Here is an 11861-nt window from a genome sequence, read left to right as displayed (position 1 = left end):
TTTAAAAAAAAAACACGTATCTAAAGTAATGAATTAGAGCGGTCCCCCGACACGACAAAATTTAGCTTAATTAGTGTTAAAAGTTATTTTTTGCTTTTTATAGGGTTTAGCGTTTTTAACCTTTTGTCATAATTATTGCGTACTTTTTTTGGGTCGGGGGTTTTTTTAAATTTATAATTTAATTTTTTGAAGTCGGTTGAAAATGGAAAAAGGAGATACATAACACCGTTTGTTATTTTTAGAACTAGTGATTCGTATTCCCACCAAGTGCAGGTTTGAGGCGCACATCAACTATGTATGGAAAGCTACATGAGTTGGGAAGGACAATACAGTCTCGTGAGGTGCGAAATGGTCATTTCAGTGTGAATGACTGATGAATTCGTTCAGACCCTGGAAACGTGAGACAATTCCAAGATTTTCTTGGAACGTTTGAAATCCACAGTGTTGGTTTAAGAATACATGTTTACATTAAAAGGTCTGCGTGTAGGTTAAATAAAAAAATAACTTTAACATTATCCTAATCATGACTTTTTATTAAAAAATATATCAAATTTAATTCAGGTACTCGAATACATATAACTAAATCCAGCTCAGCGTCGACTCCATTCCGCATCCAACTTCGACTTTTCAGGTTCTTTCACTTCAGGAGCTTTCATTTCTGAAAATATTAAAAAACTAATTAATTTCAAACGCTATTCAAAATTCATCTTAATAGCTATGAAGATAGAGTTTATTTTCGCGTACCGACGTCGACGACTTTAGGCTCGTTCCAGGGCTGCCTCACCGATGTACTGAACAGTATGAAGAACAGGTTTGTAAAGAAGTACACTCCTGAGGCTATGAAGAACACTTTACGCCACTCCGACGGATCCGTCTGTAATACCAAATATTAATATTAGTTTGTTATAATTATTATCTTCATGTTCTTCAATTTACGGTAAATTGAAAACTATTTTTAGAATACCCTGCAAGTTAGATGTTGTTGTTGAAAATGTTTAAGGCTTAATTTTTGCACCTATATATTTTGTTGAGGTTTTATCTAAAGAAGGTAGGTGTATATTCATAATTTGTTTTTAAACGAGTAATATTTTGAAACTAAGATCCTTACCTCATCATGAACAATGAACCCACAGACGAGCGGCGCGATGATGGAGATGATGTTTGCCAAGAAGTTGGTGATACCCATCAGACACCCGCTGAAGTTCGGAGCCAGGTCTATGTGGACCAACTAAAGAAGTAGAAGAGAAAACATAAGTTATAATATATTATAGATTAATGTGGTATTTAGGGAGATTGTGAAATAATGGTGAGATCCTTGATTTATGAAATGGTTTGTAATTAAATAAGATTGAAAATACACAAAAATGTTTTAAACGTTTCTTTTCTAACATTTTTCATCTTCGAGTAGTGTGAACCCTGAATAGTACAAATCAAATACAAGCGCTGTGAAACTTTCATCTCCAACTTAACCTCCCCTGCCTTGTGGTTCGTAATTTGTTTAATTCCATAAGCAGTGAACAAGCGTGCCACAGGGCTCTGTCTTGTGGCCACCACTATTAATTAATTATTTCTTCAGCGTTTGGAAAACTTGCTCCTGTATAATTGAACTGACTGGGACAGTTTCTTTGGTAAGTTCTTTAGTTGTGTTTTTAATATTCTGCCTTGGTAGCCTAGTTTATAAAGTTATTAAGAGAAAAATAACATGGCATTGAAGAGAGACTTTACAAATTGCTTTTTGGTGGAACATTTTTAGTTACCATATGTTAGTGAGAATTTTAAATCCTAGATTCAGATATCAGCTTGAAATAATTTAAGGCCATGTTCTGTATCTTTTAGCAAATTCCCTTGAGAAAGTTTATAAAACAAAACGATATATAACGTGTAGACAGCAAGCTCGGCTGACGCGTATCCCCAGACACGGGACCGTTTATGCTGACTAGTACACGTTTATTCTTTAACAGCGGCGGTCGTTTATCTTCCTATATTATCCCGACTGTGCTTTCCACTTCACAGCCTCTGAAGATATATGAGTGGAGCGTGCAAACTTGATGCATTCCATTAATCATCGCCAGTTGTTGCAGCATTAGCTTGCAACTTTACTTACAGTTTGTCGTTTGAGTCTATGGTGGACTGAAGGGAATGATGCTGTTTGAATGGGATTGTTTAGTTTCAAATATTGGATTTGATTTTAGGTTCCATTCAAACGTAATGTTAGTTACTCTTAATATCAATAAAAATATCAATCGACGTAAATAATAGACAGGCATACCATGTATCCAGTGTACTGGCCGGCGTTGATGCCCACAGCGAGTGTGAGCATAGCCACGGCAAACGCCATGTTCCCTTCAGGCGCGTACGACAGACCTATCAGAGCTATCGCCGGACCCCATAAACCTATAAGAAAATACATTCTAAGTAGCTAAAGGTTCAATAGTAATGGGTATATTCCATAGTTTCTTAAGACATTTCGTTGAATGGAATGTTTTTATGTAAACTTCTATCAATACTGAAATCGAGAGCAGTAACGGAAAACCTGTTGCTATGTTCTAATCAAAATGTATAGTCACAAAGACAATATATGACAAAAAAAAACTTTTTTCAAATACGCTATATTGATGTACAAAAAGTTTAGGACTCACCAATAGAATTGAAAAGTTTCCTAGTAGCCGACACTGACAGCCATTGGTTCTTGATTATAACGTCCGTCATAGCTCCCATGACGAAACTGAGCAAGTACATACTCAGGTATGGCAAACACGACAGCATACCATTCTGAAAGATAAAGTGAAAAAATTATAATATTAGCTACATTCTTATGTCTCATCTTAAGCTAATAAATGCGAATGAGAGCTTTTTGGCGCGCTTCCAAAGCATACTAGTTTAAATTGAGTATGCAGACCGTCTAAGGAAGGGTGCAGAATAATTTTAATCTAGGCAGAAGCGAAAATGTTACTAATAAAAACGTGTTCAGAAGCTCTTCTTAGATACTTTCATCTTCAGTCCTAGTTGTCTAGGACACTAACTTTGCACACTTTTTTAGTTTTAATAAGTTCCGCATTTTTGTTTTGTTAAGAGTCCATGGGTACTATATAACTTACGTTTTTGAGATCAACATTGAGCACTTTTGCCATGTAAGTGGGCATCTCCGTCATGAGCGTGAAGAAGCCCCAGTTCTGACCGCAGTGCGCCACGATCACCGCCCAGAACGGTAGCGACGTCACGATGCTGCGCCAGGGCGTCGGATATTTCTGCCAGAATATCATACCTATGTATTTATTCATACATAAAACTTAAAAAATGGGATTCTAAAAAATATTATAACATTTTCATAGTTTGTAGACATGGACTAGTAAATTTCTAGTTAGTTATAAGTAAGTTATATCAGAGACATTTTCTTTTATATTAAAACAACATTAAGTTATTATCACCTTTTGTTCACCATCTCTTCCCAAAGAAGTTTGAATATACAACACTTCTTCTTCCGAAATAAATTTGGATGATTCTGGTGAATCAGCACCAAATATAATGTATGTGATCGACCAGATTGCTCCCAGTGTTCCATTCGCGTAGAATATAGCCTGCCAGCCCCACGACGTGGCCAGGAAGCCTGATGCCAGTAATTGCAGAGCTATGCCCAGCTGCCCACCTGAAAACATCATTTGAATCCTTAATCACAGCCCTCGTAATTGATTGAGTTCCAATTGAGCCGCGTGTCATGTTCACTCGTTACTCTAATTTGTGATAGTTGAGTGTGTAAAGACTGAGTTATTTATTATTTACTCGCAGTCAATTAAAGAATTGATTGAAAGTAAATAATTAAAGCAGTTTGTGAGGCAATTAACTTTGTTTACTATTTGATGTTGAAGTCTGGCACGAGGGAGTCACACGATTAATTATTATTTACTGTGTCACTCGTGTTCAATTATCTATATTTTCTTTCAATACAAAATATAACGACAGCTTGACATATTTCATGCTTAAGCTATTCCTGGTCAAATTATTCTTATTGTATCCCATTACGTTGCCATAATGATGTCTGTAACAAACCCTATTTATGTGAAACTGGGCACCAGCTGCAACCCGTCCAATTACGTGGTACTTGTGACTGCAGTTAATGCATCTGTTGTTGCACTTGTGCTGAATAATGCCAGCGTTGCAACTGCACTCGGTGACTTCATTGTGACTTGTTGACGGCCACAAATTAATACGAGCTCTCTTGTTTATTCTGAAGTATACAATGTTGCATATCAAAATGTTTGCGGTAATAGTTTTATCAGGAGCTCTGTATAACTAGTAATATTTTCACTGTATAACTTTTACGAACGTAACTTACCATCAAATAAATCGAATAAAAGGTTAGGTCAAAAAACATATAGACAATCATTAATTAATGTGTCGAACAAAACCAACACTTTCATTTGTCAACACCACTTATTCATGGGAGGAGTGTTATACAGTTATCATTTTAACACTAATTATTATTTCTTTTTTCATGTGTTTATCTCACCAGCATAAACAGTGGTGGTAAGAAGCCCCTTCTCCTCCTTGGGCATCCACTGGCTGACGAGATGGTGCGTGCTCGGGTAGATGAACGCCTGCGTGAGGCCCTGCAGCACTCGGCAGATGCACACCAGCTTCCAACCACCCTGGTAGTCAATATTTACATTATAAAGTAATCTTCTGGGCGTAGCATAGGTGAGCTATATGAATTAAGCTTTATAAGAAGACACTGGAGGCATAACCACTGGCAGGTCAGTTTAGTTTTGTTAAGCAATTTTGCTTTACTGTTTTGAGATGGCCTGCCAATTTACAAGGGCCATTAATCGTCTATTCCAACATAGTGAATATCGCCAAGTGTATCTTCCTAACTATAATTTTGTTGTTGTATGTAAAAAGTCGTGGTGGCCTAGTGGGTAAAGAACCAGCCTCTCGAGTATGAGGATGTGGGTTCGATTCCAGGTCAGGCAAGTACCAATGCAACTTTTCTAAGTTTGTATGTACTTTCTAAGTATATCTTAGACACCAATGGCTGATAAAAAAGGTGAAGGAAAACATCTTGAGGAAACCTGGACTATATAGTCTGAAATCACCAACCCGCATTGAGCAAGCGTGGTGATTATAATGCTCAATCCTTCTCCGTGTGAGAGGAGGCCTGTGCCCAGCAGTGGGACGATAAAAAGGCTGTAACATGTAAAACAAAAAAAGTATAACCCAAACTGGCTATGAAACTAGAAATCTTATGCGTGCTATTAATTTTACCTACCCATTCAGCCCCCGTGGGCAGCAGCAGCGAGATCGCAGAGTTAACGACAATAGAGGTGGTGAACAGCCACTTGCCACCGAACCTGGAAGCAAGCTCTCCTGCCGGCACCTGCAGGATCACGTAGCCCCAGAAGAACGAGGACAGGATCACCGCCTGCACACTATGAGGCCAGGGGAAGTGCTGGAGGACATACAATGAAAATCAATAAAATATTATTGTCAGCCTTTCTTTGTTACCGCTGCTGGGCGCAGGCTTCTTCTCAAATGAAGATGGAGAAAGAGAAGAAGAACAGGCAATAGCAGAACATATACGAATAAGTGTACGTTGTTGCCTGCATATGGAAGGCATTTAATTTTTATTTGCTTGGCGCAAATTCCTAATTTAATATTTCCGAAATCGCGGGCGGAAGTTAATTTATACCTAGTTATTGCATGAATAACGAAATAAGAGATATTTTAAATAAATAGCAGTAACAGAGATTATGAATGCTTTATTGTTGAACCGTAAGTACATTCTATTCATATATCTTAATTGCACAACCAACATATGTTATTTTGACTAGCTATCACCGAACCACCTAAAGATGAAATGTTATCCACTACGTTATCATATAGACTTTAATCATATTCAGGATTTTATTGAGACCCGGCTGAAAATCTCACCTTGTGATAATTACGCATGAAGCAATAAATTAATTGGTATTTACATTTTAAATATAATCAATTGTAGACTACTCGAGTATGTTACAATAACATCCATTTAAAGCAAACTGCATAGCTCATTAGCATAATAATGTCTAGCTAATTACGAATACTTGGAATACGCAGCAACACAATACATTGCTATGATCACGGCGCTCGCACATTTTGCGCATCATTATTGTAATCCACAGATTAATTAGTGTATCTAACCACGACTACTGATCAGATATTTCCTGGAATTATTATTGTACATTAGATAAACAATAGATAGACTAATTATGTTGAACAAACCCTTAGCTGGTATCAAATAAGCTGTTTGATTTACATGTCCGTCAAAATTAAATCTAGTTCATATTTTTGTGTCAGTTACGTCAGAAAATATAATTAACCTAATATGTTACTCGACATATTGTTTAATTAAGTGCGTGCGCGCAGTGGTCCGTCGTGACGTCACGCAGGATAAGGTCGGCCGTATCTAAGTGGGCGGGGTGAGGTCGTCACCGGAGCGACTGACATCATAAACTTTCCATTCTAAGGAAGACCAGTGGAAATGGCCAGGGTTATATATGTTAACCTACTTTCTGTAAGGCGAGTAACTTTAAAAGAAGCATTTATTTTTACAAATGAATTTCTACTGAAATGTTTGTATACTGAAAATCAGATATAAGATAATTCTTGAAAACTACGACTCGACCTTCAAATTATAATAAATAAATAAAAGTGACTTTTGACCTAAATCTGTGACCTTATCAAAATAATACAAAATCCTAAGTTTTTTTACACTCGTTCTTCTTCATGATTAAAATATGTTGTTGAATTTGATTTGTTCCCACTATCTTGGAGAGACCGACTTGTGATTGAAGATAAAAGTAATAATAACGACCTCTAACAATACGTGTAACATTCTAACATGTACATCAATAACATCACAACACACGTGTTATAGATAACTGAGATCGTGCGACTGCGCACGAGATTACGAGCATGTTAATCCTGATCACTGAAACCGGAAATTTGCAGTTCACAACTGAGTATTAATAGATTTTACCTTATCGAAATCGACTGCAATTCACTACGCTATAACATGTTCCACCAATCCTTCTGAACTGAATCTTTAATAATATTTTAAACCTGAGTTTGTTGCTTTGTTTGCTTGCTTGAATGCAATAATCTCAGGAACTACCAGTCCGATTTAAAAAATCTTACAGACTTACGGCCAGTTTCTTCATCAAAAGTTAAAGTTAAAGTAATGTCTAAAGTTAAAGTAACGGTCAAATTCGTTTTTTCAAGGCTAAAGTGACAGCAAAATTCATAGAAAAATTTAATTTAACCGTTACTTTTACTTTAGACATTACTTTGACTTTTACTTTGGCTTTAACTTTTGATGCAGAAACTGGCTGTTAGACAGCCCATTTTTCGAGGAAGGCTACTTTTTCCGGGTTCGTGCTGAAATTTTCACAGGATGCGGGTGAAACCGCTGGCAGAAGCTAGAGATTTAATAAGTTTTAAGTCTTAGACAATTCAGCGAAGATTTAAAATTTTGGTGTTAAAAATTGTTTACGAAAGCTTTAGATAACGCGTGAGGTGCAATTAAGTAATTTTCCCAACTGTACAAGTTCACTTCATTATGAAAGAACAAGTCATAAAAACATTGTTATTATTTCATATTATTTAACTGCTGTCTGGGTTCAGTTATTTTAGCACAATTATGACTGGATTTATCTTGTTACAAAATTTTCCACGTAGGTAGATTTCATTGAGTTAAATAAGTAAAATGATATTCATTAAGCTGTTGATTACTTTATTTTGATATGTATGAGCCAATGAAATCTCACGTGGTGAGTTTGACCTAAGATTATTGCTCTGCAACATTGCTCACTTTTGTCCAAGATTAAAGTCATTCAGACTGCGTCGCGATAGTTTTTTTGTTTAGTTTTTAACAAAAGTTTACTATTTTATCATTGAGTAGTGAGATAACTCTGTAGTTATTCTTCTTATCATTCCAGTTTTAATTTTACGAGCCAATTAATTGACTTGACAGATAAGATTATATTTTTGCAAGACATCCAACACAATATTTGTTTAGATGTTTTAAATAGCCTCAAGATAATTTTATTGTATGTAATGTTAATAATTTTATGGCCGTTTAGTGTTAGTGGAGAAAAACAACAGGGATATAAAAATTGAAATGAAAAACATTAAAAACATAAAAATGTTTGTCTGATCTGTTTTTAGGGTTCCGTAGCCAAAATGGCAAAAACGGAACCCTTATAGTTTCGTCATGTCCGTCTGTCCGTCTGTCCGTCTGTCACAGCCGATTTACTCGGAAACTATAAGTACTACAGTGATGAAATTTGATGCGAATATGTGTTGTATGAACCGCTACAAAAATATGACACTAAATAGTAAAAAAAAGAATTGGGGGTGGGGCCCCCCATACATGTAACTGAGGGATGAAATTTTTTTTTTCGATGTACATACCCGTGTGGGGTATCAATGGAAAGGTCTTTTAAAATGATATAAAGTTTTCTAAAAAACATTTTTCTTAAAGTGAACGGTTTTTGAGATATCAGCTCTCAAAGTCGTAAAAAGTATGTCCCCCCCCCTCTATTTTTATAACTACGGGGTATAAAATTCTAAAAAAAATAGAGGTGATGCATGCTAATTAACTCTTTCAACGATTTTTGGTTTGATCAAAGTATCTCTTATAGTTTTTGAGATAGGTTGATTTAACTGTAATTTACGGAACCCTTCGTGCACGAGTCCGACTCGCACTTGGCCGGTTTTATATAGATATTATGACTCCTTAAATATTTTAATTATCTCTATCGTAATACGAGTAACTCGCGGTATTATAGATGGTATTATTACAGAAGGTAGTCGCGTTATAGAAGTCTTCCCTCTTTTTAATTCATCTTAATTTTTATCACAAAAATCTTAGATTTTGCAGTAACGTCAACGCGCTGATACGGCGTTCTCTAGATTGGGACTAACTAGTATAAGGGACTAGTATAAGGGATACAATGAGAGAGTAAATAAGGGATTACAAAAGCAAGACTATGAGGGAGTATATGTATAAAAGAGTACATATGGGAGTACATAAGGTAGTACATAAGGGAGTACATAAGGAAGTACATAAGGGAGTACATAAGGGAGTACATAAGGAAGTACATAAGAGAGTATATAAGGGAGTACATAAGGGAGTATATAAGGGAGTACATAAGGGAGTACATAATGAGAGAGTACGTAGGGGTTCCATAGGGGAGAATATAAGGCAGAACATGAGGTAGTATATAAGGGAGAACGTAAGGAAGTACATAAGGTAGTACATAAGGGAGTACATAAGGAAGTACATAAGGGAGTACATAAGGGAGTACATAAGGAAGTACATAAGAGAGTACATAAGGGAGTATATAAGGGAGTACATAAGGGAGTACATAATGAGAGAGTACGTAGGGGTTCCATAGGGGAGAATATAAGGCAGAACATGAGGTAGTATATAAGGGAGAACGTAAGGGAGTTCATAAGGGCGTACATAAGGGAGTACATGCTGAACATTGTGAATGTCTCTGAAGTGACTCACATCGGGTTTCCTCTCGTCGGTCATGTCGACGATGGCCATGCTCATGTTGACGCGCATGGTGAATGCGAACAGCATGCCGAAGAACAGCAGCAACGTCTGCGCGTGACGAACGCCCAGACCTTCTGGAAGTACGCGGAAACGTTATAGCAACTGTTTTCAAATATTGTGCTTAATTCAAAAATACCTTTGCAGGGCAGGATTTAAAAAACGTCACATTAGTTGCATGGTTTCGAACATTTCTAAACTGTGTGTTGATGAATTGTTTTTAAAGTGATACCACAGGTTTTCAGTATTATACATTATCTGCAAGTGATGACAAATAGAACGTGTGCCAAGGTCCAAGGTCCGCGAAGGGATATGCATTACTTTATGTGAAACCTCACAACCAAACAGACCAAAGCAGATGGATTATACTGTAGTGTTGACGAAAGAATAACTTCCATGAACAATATTTACTTACAAATCAATGGCTCGAATAGTAAGCATAGTATACATAGTTGAATGATCCCTATAGAAAACAATTTTCATGTCAAGAAGAAATATGTAAACTTCTAATGGCCAGTCTGTGAGTACAGTAAGTTGTCAGTAGTTTATCTTTTATATTTCCGTTAAAATGAACAGATATAAAATACATATAAGCTGTTAAAGTTGTCAGTAGTGAAGTAGAAATTGTATTTTGGGTGTTTTTTACTAACGATTATTTGACGGAAGAACAGCGTTTGGAAGTGTGCCCAATGAAAGCCAATAATGCTGAACTTATTACATGAAAATGGCCTTACTTTGCGAAACATATATCTCAAATAAATTGAAATAGGCTGTACGTAATATTGTTGACATCAAGTGGAAATTGGACTAATTTTAGAAACGGGATAACAGAATGCTGTAGATAACATCTTATAAAAACATGAAGTGTGAAACAAACGAAAACTCACATTTTGGCATTTATGACTTTGAACATTTAATTCAGAAAACAATGGTCAAATGATTTGTTTACGGAAAATTACGTCACATATTAGTTTGTAAATAAATATTGTAGTTTATCGTTACACTGATGTTATACCACTTGCTTGACCTTGTTATTATAAATAACGATGAAGTTAGAAGATGAAAAAAATCCCAATATTTGCGCTTTGAAAACTTCTAAGTATTTAAAAATTATAATTATGCGTATGGTGTAGGTACATACAGCCTTTCCTTCTTTCATATTTTCTTTTACAATTTTCATACATTTTTTTTAAAAGAATATATAAATCCACATCATACTTACTAGGCCTAACCGCATTTTTCTCATCAGTAATCCCCATGTTAGAAAGTACCAGTTTGTCACTATGTCACTATAGCCACTACCTCACAGTCGCGCGGGACGGCGCTTAGTGTCAGGATGACACTAATCGACCACTCGCAGACATTAGCACGGATTTTGTGAAACTATAGAGACGATATTAGCACTAAAGCCTTGTAAAACAATCGCAGATAATATGTAAATTACGTGATAAAAAATAAATTTAAAAAAATGCAGTGGATAAACACAAATACCAACAGTTATTGTTGCAACTATCACTGAAAAACTAATAAGTAAAACCGGTGCATAAAGTTTTATATTACCGCGGAAACAAATTACTTTTAATTTTCTATTGTTTTTTCCATCACAACAATTGTAATTACAAAACAAAATCAATATTATTATACATAAAGTAAAATTTTATGTATTTTTTCGAACCTGTGGATCTAACTTTAGAATCTTCACTTGTACTTAGTAACGCATATTTAATTGCGCTACAGTTATCGCACGACATTATTATAACAGGCAAAAAAAAAATAGACAAATGTCTACTCAATATTACTTTTAAAAGAAATCTCATTAGGTAATGCTAAAGTTAATTGCTATTAGTACTTGGAGGACCATTAGAATAAAGAATTTGATTTTAATGTTTAAGTGACGTAACTACAGTCACGATGTCTAGAGCAGTATCCTAGTCGTCAGTATCTGGTCTCTTCTCACTAGGAATCATCATCCTCCGAGCCTTTTCCCAATCATGTTGGGGTCGGCTTCCAGTCTAACTGGATTTAGCTGAGTACCAGTGCTTTACAAGAAGCGACTGCCTATTTGACCTCCTCAACCCAGTTGCCCGGGCAACCCGATACCCGTTGGTTAGACTGGTGTCAGACTTACTGGTTTCTGACTACCCGTAACGACTGCCAAGGATGTTCAATGACAGCCGGGACCTAAAGTTTAACGTGCCATCCGAAACACAGCCAATGGTGTCTAAGATATAATTAGAAAGTACATACAAACTTAGAACAGTTGCATTTG

General features: G+C 36.1%; 1 protein-coding gene across 1 annotated transcript; it reads right to left on the bottom strand.

The window, feature by feature from the left end:
• Positions 1–505: 505 nt before the first annotated feature.
• On the bottom strand, positions 506–11034 carry LOC124637804 (putative inorganic phosphate cotransporter). Its single transcript, XM_047174471.1, has 11 exons — positions 10815–11034; positions 9548–9669; positions 5264–5443; positions 4508–4646; positions 3429–3646; positions 3099–3248; positions 2640–2772; positions 2270–2394; positions 1109–1228; positions 745–874; positions 506–658 (listed from the first exon to the last, which is right to left on the bottom strand). The coding sequence occupies exons 1-11, from the start codon at positions 10849–10851 to the stop codon at positions 591–593; spliced, it is 1422 nt and encodes a 473-aa protein (XP_047030427.1). The 5' UTR covers positions 10852–11034; the 3' UTR covers positions 506–590.
• Positions 11035–11861: the final 827 nt, after the last annotated feature.

The sequence above is a fragment of the Helicoverpa zea genome, chromosome 16 (genome assembly GCF_022581195.2).
Source record: "Helicoverpa zea isolate HzStark_Cry1AcR chromosome 16, ilHelZeax1.1, whole genome shotgun sequence".
In the NCBI taxonomy this organism is placed as follows: Eukaryota; Metazoa; Arthropoda; class Insecta; order Lepidoptera; family Noctuidae; genus Helicoverpa; species Helicoverpa zea.
This window is presented reverse-complemented; position numbering and strand designations above follow the sequence as displayed.